The sequence below is a fragment of the Pituophis catenifer genome, unplaced genomic scaffold, assembly GCF_029215685.1.
Source record: "Pituophis catenifer annectens isolate HBS135680 unplaced genomic scaffold, rPitCat1.0.hap2 SCAF_11, whole genome shotgun sequence".
Lineage (NCBI taxonomy): Eukaryota > Metazoa > Chordata > Lepidosauria > Squamata > Colubridae > Pituophis > Pituophis catenifer.
Genome location: NW_027256891.1, coordinates 26,655,125 through 26,676,403, shown reverse-complemented (window position 1 = coordinate 26,676,403; position 21,279 = coordinate 26,655,125). Strand labels below are relative to the sequence as shown.

Sequence of the window (21,279 nt, the reverse complement as noted above, 5' to 3'; positions counted from 1 at the left end):
TGAAACTCTCTTTCAGAAAAAAACTTTTTTTCCTGCCTCTGAAAGCCTCCGAAACAGAGCTTCAGAAAAAAAGCCTCTGAAACTTCTGAAGCTCTGTTTGGAGGCTTTTTTTTCCTGAAACTTCATTTCTGAGGCTTTTTTCAGCCTCTGAAACCTCCGTTTTGAGAGGCTGGGTGGGGTTACATTTGGAGTATAAGACGCACCCAGATTTTCACCCTCTTTTTTGGGGGAAAAAGGTACGTCTTATACTCCGAAAAATACGGTATATAAAAATATCTTCCGATGAATCCTGAAGTCGTTACTCCAGAATGGCTGTGGATTATGGAAGATGGAGTCCAATGTTTTTGAAGGGCACCAAATTAGGACATTTCTGAGGTTTGGGAGATGCTTGGAATTCAAGGGAGGTTGCTAGGCAACAGCCAGAACTTCCGTGGTCCTTCAGCACCTAGCAACCACAAGATCTTTCCTCCTGTATCCTGAGAGCATCCCAGGAAGTGGCCTAGGACGGAAGGTCTCTAGTTGCCCACATGAACGGGAGCACGGCTGGGGAAGAGGAAGGCAAGACGGTCAAGGATGAAGACGAAACATTCAAGGATGATGATGAAGGCGAGTTTTAGTGGACCGTTGATGAATAAGAAACAGAGGAAGGGGAAAAGTGAGGCCTTATCTCTACTGGCTCAAAGGGTACAACTTTTGGTTGGCTTGTTCTATAAATTTGATATTGGTGTGCAGACTATAGGAAAGTTGGTGAAGGGGCTAAGGAAGAGCCATGGAGCTTCCAATTATTCCTAAAACACCATGAACGGAAGCGTTCTGGAGGTGTCTTCGGTCGCAGAAGGAATGGTCCAATCCATAGCCAGACAAAGAGGCATGCAATTAAGCATGGCAAGGTAACCCACAGGTGGTTTTGCAAAAGCAGCTGTCTCTGGCATCTGGAGGAACTTTTTAGGAAACGCCTCTTAACAAACGCAGGAGTTGCATAAAAGTAAAAGGAGATTTAACAATCCAGAGCTGAGAGTTTGTAAAAGGTTGGATTTTAAGGAAGACCCAATATCATTTCAGCCCATGAAGAGCTTAAACTCTGCTTTGAATTCTGACTTCTTTGAAGTCCTCCAATCGGTTTTGGGGGTGGGACTCCTGCTAGTTAGAGTAACAGTCCCCGGACATTCGATCTGGTTGCTGCCTTCTGTGTGTGTTGAGTTGTCTTCTCAACACCATGGAAATTAAACCCTTGGGCTGGCAAAGGGTTGCAAAGGGATTAGGTCCTCCTTCAATTGAGAATGCCTTTATTTTTGTGTGTGTTTGGCATGTTTTCCTGGAGGGGTACAGGGTGGGCGATGGACCAAGGCCCGAAGACTAATTTTAGGACACCACTTGGTCTGTCTCTGTGCCAAAGACAGCAGACCTCATCCGGAGTCTTTGCAGGATAACCTTTGCGGATAATCCTTTCCAGTAGATTCCACTCCACCAAGTTGTTGGAAAGCTTTATTTTTCTCGTAGAGCAATGACAGATGGAGAGGGACACTAGTTGGGACCGGCCAGTCATCGCCATCATCCCCCACGCTCCAGATTTCTATCTCTCCTTTTCTCCAACAGCTCACATCACCATGCATGACACTTCCTCCTTCAGTTGAGACTTTCTTAAGAATTGTTGAGACTTTGGAAAAGTTGCAGAGAAGAGCAACTAAGATGATCAAAGGCCTGGAGACTAAAACATAAGAAGTTTGCAGGAACTGGGTTTGGCTAGTTCAGGGGGTCTGCAACCTTAAACACTCAAAGAGCCATTTGGACCCATTTCCCACAGAAAAGAAAACACCGGGAGCCACAAAATCCTTCCCGTCCCTGACTATTTCTTGAGCGGCCACAAAACTAGCATATGTAGTTGAATTAAACCTTCTGTTTTCTTGAGAAAGAGTTGGCAAAACAACTCAGTTCAAATTGAATCTGATGAGGAAGGAGGCTCAGTAGAAGCACCTCACTGAGGACTAGGAGCATAGGCTTTCCAAGCAGTGGGAAGACCTGCGGGAGTGCAAGGCCAGGTATCAGCACCTGGAGGCTCAGCAGGCTGAGATGGTCAGCCAGTTCCAGGACATGATGCTGTCCCACTGGAACGAGGCCCTCTTGCTCTTCGCCACCAGTGGCGCTTCCCTCCAGCCTTTGCCCAAAGCCCCCCACCAGGAGGCCGAAGCAGACCCCAAGTCGGAATTTCTGCCCCCCTCTAACCCGCTCAAAAAGACCCCAAAGGGGGAGACTCTCTGCAGCAACACAAACGTTCATTGCATGTATCTGTCCCAGGGGCCGTAGTTTGAGGACCCCTGATTTAGTGCAATATTAAAAATGCAAATAATTTTTCTGCGGACAACCAAAATTTTCTCGCGGACCATGGACCACCAGTTGGTGACCGCTGGACTAGAAGACCTCCAAGGTCCCTCCCAGCTCTGTTCTGATTGATTGATCGTTTGATTGATTTTCCTAACCATGTGGTGAAGTAGGTTGAGCTGAGAGAGTCATCCGATGGCTGGAAATGGGAGTTGAACATGGATCTCTAGTCCAGCCATGACAGTACAGTGGTCCTTCTCAATCTTCTCGATCTTTTTTTAACTTCCATACAGTTGGCTTCAACTTCCCCCAACTCGAACAGCTGGACAATTCACCCCCTGAGAATTCCAGAATGCTGTAAATTGATCTCCCCAGATGTAGGACAGCCTTTCGGCTGGACATTCCTCCTAGCCTTTCAAGCAGAAACAATTGCTTTCCATACTATTTTTAAGCCTGGTTTTTTGTTTTTTGTTGCTCCCAAGGACAACAATCAGTTGGGTGTCGATTTTGTCTATCACAATCATGAGCGTATTTGTATCTACAGGCCGTGGTGTGTCTCACAAAGACCGACTTTTAACATCTTCACCGTTGCATCTTTTCAATGCTCTTCATTGCCCACGTTGGCCATTGTTTAATGGATTTTTTTTTTTTTAATGGGATGGCATTCGGTGCCAAGGCAATAGCCACAGACCGCTTGGAGAGGATCGTTCAACCATTTATGGAGCAGCCCTGAAGAGCTGTCAGAGCTGATCTGGGTCAGGTGACACCCTTCATTTGATGACCCAGAAATCTCATGAATCCTCTTCTTTGGTCTTCTTCCATGATGGAAGGCATCTTGCCAACAACTTGGTGGGGCAGCTGAGGCCAAGAGGACAGGGTCTCTCCCAGGAGGTCGTTCTGGGAAGTTCAGATCTGATGGAAGGATTTAAGAAGAATGGAGAAATAGGAGCTCTTTGTTCCCAGCTGGCATTTGTTAAGCTCTTATCCACCAGACACATCCTGGTTTGGTTTGGTTTACACTTGGTTTTACTCGCCATCCTGCTCCATAAATATTTGCTGTTCTCTTCGGCTTCTGCTAAAGTCTCACCTGTTGTGGCAATGAAACGTCACTGCTAAAAGCTCCCTGGCAGAGAGAAGACAGGGGACCATCAATCAGCTCTAGCCTGGCATCGTAGCCCTGCAGACCTTTCGATCTTCTCTCTCTCTCTCTCTCTCCCCCCACGGTCTTCGCAGTCACTGCTAATCTGGGTCAAACCTGGGACATTTTCCAAAGCAAGAAAAGTGAACCCTTGAGAAGGAAGGAGCCAGATGGAGTGACTCCTGTGTAAAGAAACGCTCCAGTATTTTTCACTCTGCCTCTTCTTCTCTTTGTCATCATGCTTGATAACCCCAGAACAGAGGTGAACTTCAAAAATTTAAGCAAGGGGTTCTCTGCCCAATTGCTGGGTAGGCGTGGCCTAGTCGGCCTCCTGCACCATGGCAGGGAGGGGGCGTTTTTGCCCTCCCCAGGCTCTGGAGGCTTTCCTTGAGTCTCTAGGAGGGTGAAAATGGCCTCCCCAGGCTCCAGAGGCCCACTGGGGGCCGGAAACGGCCATTTGTGGCCTTCCTGAACTTCTGGTAGGCCCGGTTTTCACTGTCCCTGAGGCTCTGCACTTACCTGCATCCAAAACAGGCCGCATGGGGACTCCTGAGAGGGGCGAGGTGGGGTGGGCGGGGATTTGGGGGTTCTCCAAACTGCGCAGAATCTTAGCTAGAGGTTCTCCCGAACCCCTGTGAACCCCCAGCAGCCCCACCCCTGCTCCAGAAGCCATCTTCTCTTTTGTATTTCATCCACATTTCTCTTGGGGGTTTCTCTCCCGTTCAGCACCAGGCTCAATGTCTTTGGCCCAGCCTTTCTTTCCAAACGAAACCATAATTGCACCCAAGCCTTCCTGGCTTTGAACAGTCAAAGAAGGTGCTCGTAGGTTGTCTGAACGCGAAACGTTACTCCAAGGTTTAGATGCGATGCCCTTTCCATTCTCTCTTTACCCCTGCAGGGTTTCTCCATTTGCTGAGAGTGACTAATGATTCATCCATGCTGGAACTGTTTTCATTCTCTGATGCCAAGTGATGGGGAAATGTGAGAAGACCTTGTCTTACTCATCCTTTCCCTTTTAGAGCAAGAGGCTTTAGAGAAGACACTGGCTAGGAAAACTCACTGGGGAGGGGGTGTCACCTTGTAGACCTAACCAGCAGGCAGGCCAAGCCATGACCTTGAGGTGTGAGGGACTTGTCTAATGAACAGAAGACTAGAGGTGACATGATAGCAGCGTTCCAATATTTGAGGGGGCTCCTACAAAGATGTGGGGGTCAATCTATTCTCCAAAGCACCAGAAAGCAAGACAAAAAGCGATGGATGGAAACTAATCAAGGGGAGAAGCAACCTAGAACTAAAGAGAAATTTCCTGGCAGTCAGATCAATTAATCAGTGGAACAGAAGTTGTCTTCAGAAGTTTGGATGCTCCATCACTGGAAATTTTTAAGAAGAGATTGGACAGCCATATGTCTGAAATGATATAGAGTTTCCTGCCTGAGCAAGGGGTTGGACTAAAAGACCTCCAAGGTCCCTTCCAACTCTTGTTATTCTGGTTAAGGCAGGACAAGAAGCAATGGGTGGAAGTTTATCAAAGAGAGATCCAAGCTAGAACTAAGGAGGAATTTCCTGACAGTGAGAACAATTAATCAGTTGGCATGGCTTGCCTTCAGAAGTTGTGGATGCTCCATCATTGGAAGTTTTTCCAAAAAAATTGGATGGAATGGTATAGGGTCTCCTTTTTGAGAAGAGGGTTGGATTAGAAGACCTCCAATGTCCCTTCCAACTATTATTCTGGGATGAAGCCATGTAAAATGTGACAGTCTGGAGGACTTCTCCAGGACTCACCTTGGGAAGAGTTTGCAAAGACTTAAAGAGCTGCACCCAAACAGGAAGTCTACAGGGAACGGCCCCAAAAGTCTAGATGGCACTTTGAAGCTCCACCTATTTTCTATGTGTCATGTTGCAGAACCCCTTTGACCCCAGAGCATGAGTTCATGTGGGCATCCCTTCCAGTCTGGGCAAAGACCAAAACAACGGGGAGCCGGAGAATGGCCTGGATGAGTTGAGAGGCCCTCTTGAAGCCGTTGGTCAGCGGCCAATTGGAAGTCCATGTTTGTCAGGCAATTTCAGATGTCACAGCAAATTTTGAGGAGGGCTCTCATCTTAGTGATGACTAACAGTAGATGAACTTTAAGGCCTGTGCTGAGCAGTTGGGGGCCAAACGTCTTCAGATGTTATCACCTTGTGTTTATGGGATATGGACGTTCAGTTTGTATTCTACCTTGTTGCCAGTTAATCTTGTGATATGTATCTATGTCTGTCTATTATCTATTTATCATCATTATTTGTCTGCCTGCCTGTCTCTGCCTATCTATCTATCTATCTATCTATCTATCTATCTATCTATCTATCTAATATCTCTATCATTATTTATCACCATTCTCTCCTTCCCTCCCTCTATCTATCTATCTATCTATCTATCTATCTATCTATCTATCTATCATCTATCTAATATCTCTATCATTATCACCATTCTCTCCTTCCTTCCCTCTATCTATCTATCTATCTATCTATCTATCTATCTATCAATCATCTATCTGCTACCTACCTACCTAACCCATCTATCATTTCTCTCTCATATCTATCTATCTATCTATCTATCTATCTATCTATCTATCTATCTATCTATCTATCATCTATCATTATTTATCACCATTCTCTCCCTCCCTCCCTCATCTATCCATCCATCCCTCCATCCATCCATCCATCCATCCATCATCTATCTCTATCACCATTATTTATTTATCACCATTCTCTCTCTCTCTCTATCATCCACCATCTTCTATCTCTCTATCTCCCTATCTGTTATCTCTCTGTCTCATCTACCAGAGTCACCCCCCTTTTTTCACTGGGCTCCTCCAAAACTCTTGGGTGAATTCATCTCATTTACATTTAGAGCAAACTAAAATGAAATAGAGTGAAAATAGCTTTAGCCATCTCAACATGGACATTCGTGGGGGGAGTCCCTCAGGCCCCGAGCCCGAGCTATGAGGAGCCCCCTTTCCTCCCCTCCTGGTTCCCACACGGCACACATGATGCCTGCCCAAACTCAGGGCCAGCGTCCTAGCACTCTTGTCATGGCCCCGTCACTAATCTTTTTATTATGTGGCGTAGCCATCCCTCTTCAAGATGCTGAGCCTGGCCGGTCTTTGCAGCCAATTCTTGCGTCTCAGGTTCCTTCAGGCATTTGAGAGTTTTGGAGCCTGAAGTCGGCAGGTATTTATATGTTGCGGGCGCTTCATTCCGTCGGCTCTATTCTTCTCCCTCGAGATCTCCTAAAATGGTAAGATGTTTTGAGTGGGATGAAGTCCACCGGCCAGGGCGAGGGGTGTGGACATGTGTGGGAAGCCCTGGCCCCCGTATTAATAGCCTCCCTTAAGTATATGCTGGTGATCTGAGTGGGAGGTCACTCCACAGCTCTCTTCTCTCGATCCAGTCCGGCCACAGGTCGATTCACCCTTCCACCAGCATGGCTTACCACCGACATTCAGGTAACGGGGCACCAGAATCGGTGTGGCACGGTGGGAATAGACAATGCAACCACAGCTGCTTAAGTCCCCTGCGGGGCACATTTGCTTCAGTGGCCAGAGACAAGAAGTTGGGGAGGGGGTTTCCTTTCCTTCCTGGCCCTCCTTGATCGAATGCTCCCCATCCTGGATCCGGGAGGGGATTTCAGAAAGTTGCAGGAAGTTCTTAAGGCTGCCAGAGAAAAACAAAAAAAAAACACCCCTCTGCACCGATTTCTTTTTGGGATTGAATGCAGCCGTGATTATCCTTAGCATTGTGATAGTTTTTAGCTTTTGGCAAAAAACAAACAAACAAACTAAAATACTTCTACAGCTCTTTAAAAAGAAAAAAGAGCCCGACTGGAGGATTTTGGAAGAAGCAGCTTCAAAGTTTTGCAGCTTTGCTCGAACGAAATTCAACCCCTGGCCCTTGGAGAGGTCCTGTCTTAACCGGGGCACCCAGCTAAGACAGAGTCAGTCAGTCAGCCGGATGGGAGGTTTCCTGCAGCCGTTTTATTCTACCTGGTTTACAACTTTAGGTCAGCTGAGGCTCAGAAACAAAAGCCCTGATTCAGGCAGATAAAAGCCAATTCCTTAGCCATGGTTGAAGGGCGTGGAAAATCCCCGAAGTTCTCTTGTTCAGGATTTGGATTCATTTACATCCTGCTCTAAGTCATCCAAGAATTAACTGCATGGCCTCAGCAGCTGGTGGGGCCATGAAAATATTAAAGTATGTTAACACCCCCAAATCTATAAAACTAAGAGCCTATTTTCTGACGGGAAAAAAAAAAATGGCCCAAGAATTCCAGTTGTGGCAGAAAGACTTATAAAATACTCTTCATTTGGGAAAAGCAAAGAGAGGATTCCAAATTGCAGCAAATGTTGAAAAAGTTTTTTTTTTTTTTTAAATGGTGTAGGATCTCCTGCTTTGGGGTTGGACTAGATGACAAGGTCCCTTCCAACTCTTAATTCGTAATTTTAATCTTAAAACTGTTAATTTGCAATGAATTCAACTTTTTACATGTTGGTTAGTTATTTATTATTTATTTATTAGTCCAATTTATATGCTGCCCTTCTCCGTAGACTCAGGGCAGCTTACAATGCATTATAGCAATAGCCTGCATACTTTTATGTATATACCTGCTTATTAGGGCTTTCGCCCCCCCCACCCCAAGCGGTGTTGTTCTATACAAAGCTGGCTTATTGCCCCCACAATCCGGGTCCTCAATTTACCTACCTCGAAAGGATGGAAGGCTGAGTCAACCTTGAGCCTGGTGAGATTTGAACTCGCACTAATTGCAGGCAGCTGGCAGCTAAGTGCTAGCACTTAACAGCACTTAGTCCGCTGCACCACCGAGGCTCTTACTTACAGAGTTGCTCTCTGGCTGGCCCCCTTTCTGAAAACAGGCACCTCTTTCTCTGCCAGATTGCATGGAAGGATTTCCTTCCCTCCTACCTTGTAAGAGAAAAGGTCTTCGGTGTGTGTGTGTGTGTGTAATTAAAATGGAAAACCGGGGTGTGTACAACACAGCACAGTTGGGGTGTGATGCCTTCTGCACAATATTTTATTTTGGATTTTCGTATGGAGTGGCAGGTAAAATACTGTACCTGAATGGCCAAGATTTGAACCACCAACCAACTAGCAGCACGGAGGCACAGCAAATGCTCCTATCCTAAAGCATTTCACAGCTAGCAGCTGATGGGTTTTTTTGGGGTTGATCTTATTTGACCCACATATTGTATAGGTCTTCCAAATCACGTTTGATATCCCTCTGTGCGTTTTATGCTTCTTTGCCTGCCTTTTAACCACTGTGTTCCTGCCCCAGAGTATGCTGGTTTGCGATGGTCATAAACATCGGTTTGATTTAACTTGCTTTCTCCTTGATTTGTGCAAGCAGACTCTGGATTCTGCACCTGGCCCCAATGATTGGCGTCTTTTCATTCATTGATTTGAGTATTGATCAACCCTGCTGGCCTTCCCCGATCTAACTTTTCTGCAGGGCCACCCACCTTCCCCCTTAATCACTTGCAAACCAAATGTCTCAATCATGTGGTCTAGAAACTTGTCTTAGCATGAACATTAATAGTGTATAATGTATAGTTGGATTTTTTTGTTCCCTGGGCTGTGTGTAGTGAGCATCTTTGCTTCATCCCTTCTTCTGCTCACAAGGATTAATACTTCATCTTTAGATGCTCAGAAAAGAATATATTTTGTTCTCTGAGGTTGCCATGCACTCCTTCCTTCCTTCCCCCTTCCTTCTCCCTTCCTTCCTCTTGGAAAGTGTTGTCTCTTTTTCTCAGAGTACCTCAAGAGAGTCCAAAGACAGACTGTAAATCAAGTCAAGGTCTGCACAGCTTTGCAGTTTGTCCTCCCCAAATATCTCATGCGCACATCTTATGCTCTTCCAAACGTGTAGAGGCATGGCTAAGACGATTAAAATCTTCTTTTTCAAAAAATCCCGTGGCTTAGAAACACAGCTAAAATACCAGACAAGAAAAACGCATCATCTCAGTGGGCATCATAAAAAAAGAAAAAATCAACCATTCCAGACAGCAGAAACAGCTGCCTTGGAAATCCCATAAGAAGCTCAATTCCCACGATAAGAGATCTTTAACAGGATGGCCATTTGCCTGCTTGGTGGCCTATTTTCATTTGGCTTAGAACAGGGGTCTGCAACCTTACAACACTCAAAGAGCCATTTGGACCCGTTTCCCACAGAAAAGAAAACACCGGGAGCCACAAAAACCCTTCCCGTGCCTGACTATTTCTTGAGCTAGCATATGTTGTTGAATTAAATGTTCTGTTTCCTTCTGACACTTTTCTTTTCTTGGGACTTATCCGTTACCCTACTGGGGGGGTTGAAAAGCTCAATAAATCGCATGCCAGCAGGTGTCACACATTGGTGGTTGTGATGCATATTTTGAGTGACAGGAAGCCGCAGCAGAGGGGTGAAAGGGCCACATGCAGCTCCAGAGCCGCAGATTGCTGACCCCTGCCTTAGAAGATGTTCCACCAGGTTGAACCCACACAGCAAACCTACCCCGTTGCGGCCAACTCAATAAACCGATGTTCACAAAACCCCCGCTTAATTTGTGTAACGTGTGAACTCGGCTCCAGTTGCTTTCCAGGATTTAAAACACACACAGAGTCCTCCTTCGTCATGTTGGAGGACCACGAAGTCCATCTCTCTGGGTGGTGTCTTCACCCCCAGCCCCGATGCCTGGAAGGAATTCTTTTGCGGAGGGTCCTGCAAAAATCTCTGGGACACACTCCTCCTGCGGTGCGGCGCTCCCCTTATCAGCCCTTCCCTTCCCGGTCCGTGGCGAGGCGAGTGTGCCTGGACACCGGTTGCTATGATACGACACCCTTTATATAGCAAGGCCAAATTCCAAGTAATCCAGCGAAAGGGCACATGAGTCAGGGAAACAATGGGGTAATTGCTCTATTTTTAGACTTGCAGGAGGGAAAGAATGAGTTGGCTATTAACACCCTTGGCTGCGTTTGCTTAGCTCCGTTTTCATCGCCTTCCCTCCCTGGTCTTGCTGTGCATGGCTGGCTTGTTCCGGAGCGATCCGGGGGCCACCCCATGAATGCTCACAGGAACTGTGGTTGTTGAACTGTGAGCCCCGTCTGGAGATCTAGATCTAGTCCAGGGGTCTGCAACCTTAAAATCTCAAGAGCCATTTGGACCCGTTTCCCACAGAAAAGAAAACACCGGGAGCCACAAAAACTTGGTGGGCGTGGCCAACTCGACATCACTCACTTTCACCAATCACATGACCCCCCCCAGCCACACCTACCCAGCTGGTCATTAGGGCAGAGAACCAGTTGTTAAAAAACACCGGGAACCACAAAACCCTTTTGACATCTCTCTCTCTCCCCACATCTATATCTCTCTCTGTCTCTGCCCTGGCCACTTCTCCATCCCCTGCTGTCGCCCTTACCTTCTCAGGCCAGGTGAGGAGTGACTGGGGGGGGAGGGCAAGGGGTGGGATCATCCAACAGGGAGCCACAGCAGAGGGCTCAAAGAGCCACATGCGGCTCCGGAGCCGCAGGTTGCAGACACCTGATCTAGTCTTAACAGATTATAACAGATTAACAGAGTTGGAAGGGACCTTATAGGTCATCCAGTCCAACCCCCTGCACCCTACAAGACCCCACACCACCTCTGACAAATGGTAGTCCAATCTTTTCTTGAAAGTCTCAAGTGATGAAGCTCCCACAATTTCCGAAGGCAACTTCTGTTGCCTTCGGAATCTGGGTTGATTGCTCTGTCAGAAAGTTCCTCCTCATTTCTAGGTTGAATCTCTCCTTGGTCAGTTTCCATCCATTATTCCTTGTCTGGCTTTTGGGTACCTTGGAAAATAGCTTGACCCCCTTCCTTCTCTCTGTGGCAGCCCCTGAAATATTGGAAGATGCCCTCATGTCTCCCCTGGTCCTTCTCTTCTCTAGACTAGCCATGCCCAGTTCCTGCAACCGTTCATCATATGTTTTAGCCTCCAATCCCCTAATCATCCTGGTTGCTCTTCTCTGCACTCTTTCTAGAGTCTCCACCTCTTTTTTAAAGTGTGGTGACCAAAACTGGATGCAGTACTCTAGGTGTGGCCTTACTAAGGCTTTAAGAAAAGGCATAAATCAATCCCAATGATCGGCTGGGGGCAGAGCACTTGGGAGAGAAGGAGCCCCGATGGTCCATGCAGTTTCCAGGGTTCCTTATTTGACCGAAGAGGTGATGGTGATGATGGATGGCCACCTGAATTGATAGGAAGAGGCAGATCAAGGTAACGTGGTTGGAATCTTGGGCCAGATGAAGAGAAGGGAGGATGACTTGGTCCTCCTAGAACCTGACCTCCAGCCAGACGCTGCGGTCATCAATTATTTCTTGGGATCAGAAGCTGTCTGCACCTTGGTAAGCTTGACTGAGAAGCACATCTCCAGGACGTTTGCAGCTATGCTCTTAAGTTCAGAGATCCCCAACTTTTCAGAGTTTGGGTTTGGGGGAACCATTCAATGAACTTCCTCAACCCTGAGGCTGCGACTTCCCATGTTTTTCCAGCCAGCCACATTCTTCTTTCCCCCTTTTATTCTTTCAATGTGCTTATCGTTTTCACGGAAGACCGCGGGAAATAGCTCAGCCCAACTCTGTGCTTGCAAATAACACAAGATGTAACTCTGTTAATCTGTTAATGCCCAAGGACTTTTCTTTTTTTTTATCTGTCAGTCTTTTTATTCTGCTACTTCCCCTTTCTTAAACTTTATCTATGATAGCAGCAGCTTTATCAAGTTTCCGGTCCTTATGAACCAGAGAGGAAGGATGTGGTTAACAGCAGTTGGGTCCTGCCCCCATTTTTCCCGGATGTGGGTGTGTTGAGGGAGAGCCAGCTTTGCTCTGTTCTAGTACTCAGAAACAGTTGGATGGAGGTAACCTCCTCGCTTTGTTGACTTGTGTGGATGTGGCTTTGTTGAGCATTAGGAGAAGACAAGGAGCTGGGAGTTTCTTTTAGTGCCCTCTGGTGATGCAAAAAAAATATTTGTCTCATTTTCTCCACTTAACGCTAAAAATGTAGTAGTAGTAGTAGTATAAATTGTATACTATAAAGTAGTACAAAGTACTATAAAGTAGTATAAAGTATTAAGTAGTATAAACAGTGGTTTCAAATTTTTTTACTACCAGTTCTGTGGGTGTGGCTTGGTGGGCGTGGCAGGGGAAGGATACTGTAAAATCTCCATTCCCTCATTCCAGGGGAAGGTTACAGCAAAATCCCCATTTTCTCCCAATCAGCTGGGACTCTGGAGGCAGAGAATAGATGGGGGCAGGGCCAGCCAGAGGTGGTATTTACCGGTTCTCCAAACTACTCAAAAATTTCCGCCATCGGTTCTTCAGAACTGGTCAGAACCTGCTGAAACCCACCTCTGAGTATAAAAAAGTAGTAGTACCATGTTTTCCTCAAAATAAGACATTATCCCCTGATAATAAGCCCAATCGGGCTCTTGAGCGCATGGCAATAAGGCCAAGTGCTTATTTCAGGGTTCAAAAAAATATAAGACAGGGTCTTATTTTCGGGGAAGTACAGTAGTAGTATGGTAGTATAAAGTGGGGATTTTGGACCACTTCCTCTTATATCACTTCACAACTCCCAGTCACAGCCTGGCAGTTCACTAGATAGGACCTGCTCGCCCTCCAGGTTGATCCTCAACCCAGGTGCTGATGAATTTTCCTTGAGCAACAAAAAATAAATAAAAATTAAATAAAACCCTGTCACACGATGTTAATCTTGTCATGCTGAGCTAATCCTGTCACCCCCAGAGAAGCTTGCCACGAGGAGAGTATGACCACACCAGGAAGTTCTGTGGTGTCTGCTGTTGGCAATTGCGAGTGCCGTCGGCATGATAAGCAACATGGGATACATGACGAGGAAAATACAAGGCTGGTCTTGTGCAAAGACCCCAACCAGCTGCAGCTTCGTTAGTATTTAGACATACCCAAATCAAAGGATATACCATTTGTGCTCTATACTGTATATATAGATACAGTGAAGGTTTCAACCAGGGATGGGTTCTACTTACCTTTACTACAGGTTTGCAAAGGGGTCGTGCTTGCTTCTGCGCATGCACAGATTGCCGATGATGACATCCGGGTGGTGGGCGGAGCCTCCCGCCGGTTTTACTACCGGTTCTTGCGAACCGGTCTGAACCGGGGGCAACCCACCACTGGTTTCAACCCATGTGACTGTGGAGTGGGGTGGAGTCAGGGGCTGAGAACGGAAATGGCCAACAAGCTGGAGTGCCGGACTTATGAAGGACCTTCTCATAATGTCGTCTCTGCTGCAGACATGGAAAAGGGGGGCAGATAGGCCACAAAGAGTCTATGGGAAGGTGGCATCTCCCAGGACTCTTTGGGGGTCCAACCTCGCCATCAGCGTTTCATTGCCAGGTTCAGTTGGGCCCATTTTTTTCCAACGGGCACCAGCCCCCTTCGTGACAACAGGGCCAACCTGTCAACTTGCAAAGCTTTCAAGTTGCCATGAGCAGGAGGGAGGGAGAACTGAAGTGAATTCCATACATTTTTTCTGACCGCAATCAGAAGGAGGGTGTTAGGTTTCACAGCCAGCCAAAGTGGGTAATTGGAGAATGTGATTTATGACATGGCCAGAGAGGAGGGGAGAGACAGGGTCATAGGGGAACGTAAATCTACGTGGGATCAGTCCTAACTGCATCCCAGTATTGCCGGAATGTTGCTCCTAATAAATGACTATATTTCCTTTGAAGTTTGGCTCATGGCTCATGAATTAATTAGGGCATCTTTCGGAAACTTGACACAACCGTTGTCTTGGCTTCATGGCTTGGCTTTGAATAATGCCCCCATTGGGGTGCCCAAGGCTTCCCACGGCCCTCAACTCTGCCATGTTGATTCTGCCTCACTGCAGGTCCCAGCAGCTACACCGTGGGCACCATGTCCGAGCGTTTTGACTGCCACTATTGTCGCGCCGCACTGCACGGGAAGAAATATGTGCAGAAGGAAGGACGCCACTGCTGTGTCAAGTGCTTTGAGAAGTTCTGCGCCAACACCTGTGCCGAGTGCCGGAAGCCCATTGGGGCCGATTCCAAGGTAGGGAATAAAGTTGGAATGTCCCCCAAGTGTAAAGGGCAACCCCTCAAATCTCACTACAGACTGGGTGAGGGTCCTTTGGACAATGGTGTGTTTTTTCTTGACCAAGAGAGCAGTCCGAGTGAGAGATTTTTGACTGTTGAGTTGGCTGATGGACCTTGTGTGTTACTGAATGGACTTTTTTTTTTTTTGATATTATAATAAACCACATTGGAACCGATTCTTACAATTGTACAGTTTGTTTAGTTCTCTTTTTTGACCCTGGGACAAAGACCCCTTTCAAAAACGTCCTCTCTTGGTCTTGCAGGAGCTGCACTTCAAGAACCGCTACTGGCATGACAACTGTTTCCGCTGCTTCAAATGTTACACATCCCTGGTGAACGAGCCCTTCATGCTGAAGGAGAACAACAAGGTGTGGTGTAACAAATGCACCACCAACGAGGATGCTCCTAAATGCAAAGGCTGCCTGAAGCCCATTGTGGCAGGTGAGGGCACCAGGAGGGGCCAGTTTCCTCCACGGGGGGTGGGGGGGGCGGCTTGCCTTCCTTGATCCCGGAGCAATCTCTACGTTGGGGGAGAGGTGGGTTGGTTCATTCATCATGTGAAGGTCTAATAAGACTTCTTGGTCCACTGTGACTTAGGAAGGGTAAGCTCTCTTGGAGTTAAGGTTGGTTTCCTGGGCGCCCCCAATTGAGAAAACTTTTTTTGTCATTTGCATCGATTATTTTTTGGTCCCCCCAAATAACCTATAGACCTGGGAATTGCTGGAGCGTCTCATTCAAGGATTAAATTTATTAACAGGCATCATCCACATGTGCCCCAAAAGTAAATAGGACCAAACAACACCCCCTTTGCATTTTGGGTTTTAGGAGTGTGGCTGGGACAAAATGGGCCTTAAACTAGATGCACAGGGCATCCCTTAAAACACCCAGTCCACAAATGGGACCTGTCTCCACCCAGATTTGGAGAATAGCCATGACGTTGGACTGTCCTTCAGCTGGTGTAGATTGCCTTTCCCTGCTTTAGTGCAACATGGGAACCCGAATCCCTGAAAATTAAAAAAGCCAACTTGGGCATCCTGAAAAGTTAGATGGGAAGAGCTCCATGGAGGCCTTGTCACTGCTCATTCTAGGCAGGGATGGGATCTTCTGATGCTATCCATGCCTTCCTTCTTCTGGCCTTCCTTCTCGATAGGTCCTTGGTCTTTCTAAGTGCAAAGGATTTTTGGATGTGTGAGAAAAGCAGGCAAATAACTCCACCCCTCTCCAATTTCTGGAGTGGGAGAGTCCCCTGTGATTAAAAAGCACGGGCCTGCTTCTCCAGGGACGTCACCAATGATCTGATGGACACCTAGTGGCAATTCCAGGTTTTGTTTTTTCACAGCTCTGGAGATCTTGCATCTTGGACCTTCCCTTCTCTCTTCCCAGGTGATCAGAACGTGGAATACAAGAAGACCGTCTGGCACAAGGAATGCTTCCTTTGCAGCCAGTGCAAGCAAGTGATTGGCACTGCCAGCTTCTTTCCCAAAGGAGACGAGATCTATTGCGTTTCCTGCCACGAGCATAAGTTTGCCAAGAATTGCGTGAAGTGCAAGAATGTAAGTCTTGGGCATTGTCGCTGCATTTTTTCTTGTTTCCAATTATTACCTCTCTCTCTGTTTCTGATCCAGTGGTGGGATTCAGCTGGTTCGGGAAAACCGGTGGTTAAATTGCTGGCTGGTCCCGCCCCTCTCGTCCCCTCCCCGGAGTCCCCACACGGCCCCTTTTGGCTCCCACGTAACTGCAGGGAGGCCGCGCGAGCTGTTGTGGGTGCACCTAGGTACACCCACATTACACCAATTCTCCGCGAGCTGCACTGGCTCCTCATTGGTCTCCGGGCACAATTCAAGGTATTGGTTATTACCTTTAAAGCCCTACATGGCTCAGGGCCAGGTTATCTTCGAGACCGCCTTCTACCGCATAGCTCCCAGCGACCGGTAAGATCCCACAGAGTTGGTCTCCTCCGGGTCCCATCAGCTAAACAATGCTGGCTGGCGGGCCCGCGGGGGAGGGCCTTCTCTGTGGCTGCCCTGGCTCTCTGGAACCAGTTACCTTCTGAGGTCCGGACCGCCCCCACCCTATTGGCCTTCCGGAAAGCGGTGAAGACCTGGCTTTTCCAGCAGGCCTGGGGCTGTTGATCTCGCTTTGCGATCTGACGAGATCCGGGCAATGAATGGTGTGAATGAGTTTTAATGTCTTTAATGTTTTTAACTTTTAAGTGTTTTTATAGTGATTTTTTGAGTGTATTGTGAGCCACCCTGGGTCTTCGGAGGGGGGCGGCATATAAATTGAATGAATGAATGAATGAATGAATGAATGAATGAATAAATAATAAATAAATAAATAAATAAATAAATAAATAAATAAATAAATAAATAAATATGAAGCTGAAAGTCCCCTAGTTAATCAGAACTCCAAACATGGCAACTTGCGGACTTCAACTTCCAGAATTCCCCAGAATTCTGGGATTTGAAGTCCACAAGTCTTAAAAGTTGTGTAGGGTGAGAAATACTGGACTAGGTGATCCTTCTGGTCCCTTCCGACTCTATCTTTCATGTCTGGCTGGGGAATTCTGGGACTTGAAGTCCACAAGTCTTAAAGTTGGCTTGGTTGAGAAATACTGGACTAGATCCTTCTGGTCCCTTCCAACTCTATCATCCATGTCTAGCTGGGGAATTCTGGGCTCAATGCTAACATTTATTCCACTCCGCGAACTCCACACTAATTGTTGGCTGGCTGGTTGCTTTTTAAGGCCATCACTTCTGGAGGCGTCTCCTACCAAGATCAGCCTTACCACGCTGAGTGCTTTGTGTGCGCCACTTGCACCAAGAAGCTGGGTGGACAACGCTTCACCGCGGTGGAAGACCTGTTCTACTGCGTGGATTGCTACAAATCTTTCGTGGCTAAGAAATGCAATGGTTGCAGGAACCCCATTACAGGTAGGCCACGGAGGACCCACTGAAGGGTTCCAGGTTCCTCCTTGTTTTCCCTCCTCTGGAGAAGCAGCACTTCCAGTGGTGAAATTCAAAAAAAATCCCTACTGGTTTTGTGGGTGTGGCTTGGTGGGCATGGCTTGGTGGTGGTGGGGGAGTCATGTGACTGGGTGGGCGTGGCCAACTTTTTTTTTACTTTTTAAAGCATTTTTTAAGTAAAAAAAGTTTTAAAAAAAGTTCCGATGATCAGCTGTGACAATCAGCTGTGCCTGCGATCGTCAGAACCTTTTTTTTTTTTTTTACTTTTTAAAAGTATTTTTAAACTACCGGTTCTGGCGAACCGGCCCAAACCAGTAGCATTTCACCCCGAGCGCTTCCCTAACAGTGCAATGCTCTCTTGTCCTCTCCTTCTCTCCAGGCTTTGGAAAAGGCACCAACGTGGTGAGCCATGAAGGCCACTCCTGGCACGAGTACTGCTTCAACTGCAAGAAGTGCTCCATCCCCTTGGCCAACAAGCCTTTTGTCTTCCACCTGGAGCAAGTCTACTGCCCCAACTGTGCCAAGAAGCTGTAAGGGAGGAAGGCCAAGCGAAGAGCAGAAGCAGGAACCGCTCAGCTCTTTCCTGCACAGCAGCTTGGAGATCCCCTTCAGCTTGCAAGTGGCCTGGCTGTAGGCATTTGCATTGTAGCTTCCCTCCTCTTCCCCAAGCCCACCCCTCTTTTTTTGCTTTTTGAAAGGATGTTAAGGCTCTTCTTCTCCCCCCTTCCTCTTTCCCCTCCCAATTCCCTCCGCGGGTCATGTCCAATAAAGGGTTGACTAGCTGCATCCTTGAGCTCTGCTCTCTTGCCCTCTCTGTAGAGGGGCGGGCTACATCTTACACATCCCACGTAGAGTCGCTCCTGGCTTTGCGCATCTGCCGTTTAGGGGGGCTAGCAGCTCAGCAAGGGTGAATTCACATGGCTGCTTTTTTCAGAGCAATTCCCCATCTCCTTCTTCCTGGGGTACACCCCGTTTGCAAAGCCACAGAAAACAAGGAGAGGCTTGCAAGGATCTGGTGGCTGGAGAAAACCAAAAGTTCGGGGGGGGGGGGGACTGGATATGAGGTGCCCATTTTTTCTCTTGATGTGCCCAGCCCTTAGCTTGTTACAGCCCCCTTTGTGGGCACCTCTCTTCTCTTGGATGTCCATTGAAAACATTCCTGGTCCACAGAGGAGACAACGCTGCTCCTGTGGGACAGCCTTCTCACTGGCTAATTCAACTTTGGGTTCCTACGGCTGTGATATTGTGGTCCAAGGACCCTTTTAATAGATGGTGCTCGTCCCAAATTATTTTTGTAAACACAATCACTATTTTTTTTTTTAACACAAAATGTTTGTTGAGAGCTTCAAGGATTTCCATGTCTTTTACCCAAATATCCATCCTACGCCTAAATATTGAATTTGTCCGTGCTGAGACACTCGAAGCAGCAAACTGGACTCTCTTCTCGTAGGTAGTTTTCAGAGAAAGTAACCTTTCTTGAAAGGTATACAGGTAGTCCTTGGTTTACAACCATTCGTTTATAGGGACCGTTTTGACGTTTCCCAGCTGGCTTCTGACAAGCAAAGCCAAGATTCGCTCAACAACCCCGTAGCTCCCTTAATGACCGTGGTGGTTTGCTTAAACACCAAAAAAAGATTGTAAAACCGGGCATTTAATAACTGCCTTGTTCAGCAAGGAAAAGTCTGATCCCCTACTCTGGTTGTAAACCAAGGACTACCTGTAGATCAAAGTGGCCATCTGACTCCACCCTACAATCTGCTAGTTCAGACAAAGGTTTGGTGCTTTTCTTCGGTTTGCATCCATGTTAATCCACATGAGACATTGCAAAAAAAAAAACTCTTTTCCTTGCCTCTGACGCAGAGAATGAGCGCATCATAGGTAGCTTATTTTAACCAGCATTTTAACTCCCAGGAACAGCCACTGCTGACTTTAGAATAACCTTATTTAGCCATCGATTTTAATACTTTTAACTGCTGGAAAGCGAAAAGCAAGTCGCTTCGATTCATCCTCAAAACGGGCCTTTTGTCGACTTGGGGACTGTTCTCAACCCGAGATGTGGCACAGGAGCTCCCCGGGCAGGTTCAAAGATAAGGGTGACGAAACTGCAATTCTTGTTCTTGTACCAAGGCCTTTCCTCCAATAAACAGGAAGTTACTGCTTATTTCGGCTCGGCGTGGTGTTTTCTAGTTATGAGCAGGAGATTCATACGGTGTCAACTCACCTGAAACTGGTTGATGCACAAACATTTGCTCTTCCGTCATCCAGAACGAGGCTGATCACACAAAACCCTCACCGGGATGTCCTCCATTTTGAAACCATGCTTTGTTTCCCCCTTGTCTCTTCTCCTTTTTTTCTTCTCGCGATAAACCTGAAGTTTGGGATGCGGTGGCTCAGTGGCTAAGAAGCTGAGCTTGTCGATCGAAAGGTCGGCAGTTCAGCGGTTCGAATCCCTAGTGCCGCGTAACGGGGTGAGATCCTGTTACTTGCCCCAACTTCTGCCATCCTAGCAGTTCGAAAGCACAAAAACAAGGCAAGTAGAAAAATAGGGACCCCCTTTGGTGGGAAGGGAACAGCGTTCCGTGCGCCTTTAGTGTTAAGTCATGCCGGCCACATGACCACGGAGACATCTTCGGACAGCGCTGGCTCTTCCGGCTTTGAAACGGAGATGAGCACCACCCCCTAGAGTCAGGAACGACTAGCACAAATATGTGAGTGGAACCTTTACCTTTATAATCCTGAAAAGCAAATGGGTCTTGCCCAGAAGTGGTATTCAGCCGGTTTAGACTGGTTTGTGTGAACCGGTAACTCCATCAGTTTGCCCCGCCCACCTGCCCTATCCTGTCCTTTATTTCCTGCTTTGTAGCTCATCTCAATCGTGCGGCACAGCGGATTCCCCGCCCCCTCGCTGTTCTACTTACTGTTGCTGACTTGGAAGGTAAGCAGCTGAGCTTAAATGCTCTATTTTTAGCGCTGTGCACAAGCGCCTTAGGTGAGCGCATGCTCATCGAATTGGTTATTAAACCGGCAGCATCCCACCATTGGTCTTTCCACCGATTCAGCCACCTACCGGTAGTCCTCGACTTACAACCAAAACTTCCAGCGCTAAACGAGGAGGTTGTTACACGAGTCATGCCCAATTTCACCGTCTTTTATTTTGTAGCTAAAGCAAATGGCTGCACTCGTCCGGTAACTTGTGAGGTTTGTTAAGCAAATCCAGCTTTCCCCACCGACTCGTCCCCCCCCCCCGGGAAGGCTGCAAATGGCGATCCCGACGGCAGGATGTGGCAACCGTTGTAAATCCGTGCAGTTTGCCAAGCACCTGAATTCTGATCCACGGGGATGCTGGGGGTGGTTATTTTGCGCAGGGAGCAGCCATAAGTCACTTTTTGCAATGCTGGGGTAACTTCAATCGCTAAACGAATGGATGCAAGTTCAGGATTGTCAACTGTCACCTACAAACTCCCCTCCCATCTGCTATCTCCAGTAAAGTCCTTCAATTCACGACGGAAGCCAACACATCTATCCACACAAACTTGGTGTCCGCCTTGATTTTATTTACTGCTCTCAGAAAACAGTGGTCATAGCTGTCCCAAAGGTGCTTCCCCCCACCCTTCTTTTTCAAGAGGCAACTGGACTTCCTTGGTTTTTCTTTTGAAGACGTTTCGCTTCTCCTCCAAGAAGCTTCTTCAGCTCTGACTG

General features: G+C 47.3%; 1 protein-coding gene across 1 annotated transcript; it reads left to right on the top strand.

The window, feature by feature from the left end:
• The first annotated feature begins 6,834 nt into the window (after positions 1-6,834).
• On the top strand, positions 6,835-19,741 carry FHL1 (four and a half LIM domains 1). Its single transcript, XM_070951919.1, has 6 exons — positions 6,835-6,945; positions 14,389-14,570; positions 14,878-15,055; positions 15,998-16,167; positions 17,361-17,547; positions 17,960-19,741. Exons 1-6 carry the CDS (start codon positions 6,924-6,926, stop codon positions 18,112-18,114), a joined length of 894 nt encoding a protein of 297 aa, XP_070808020.1. The 5' UTR covers positions 6,835-6,923; the 3' UTR covers positions 18,115-19,741.
• Positions 19,742-21,279: the final 1,538 nt, after the last annotated feature.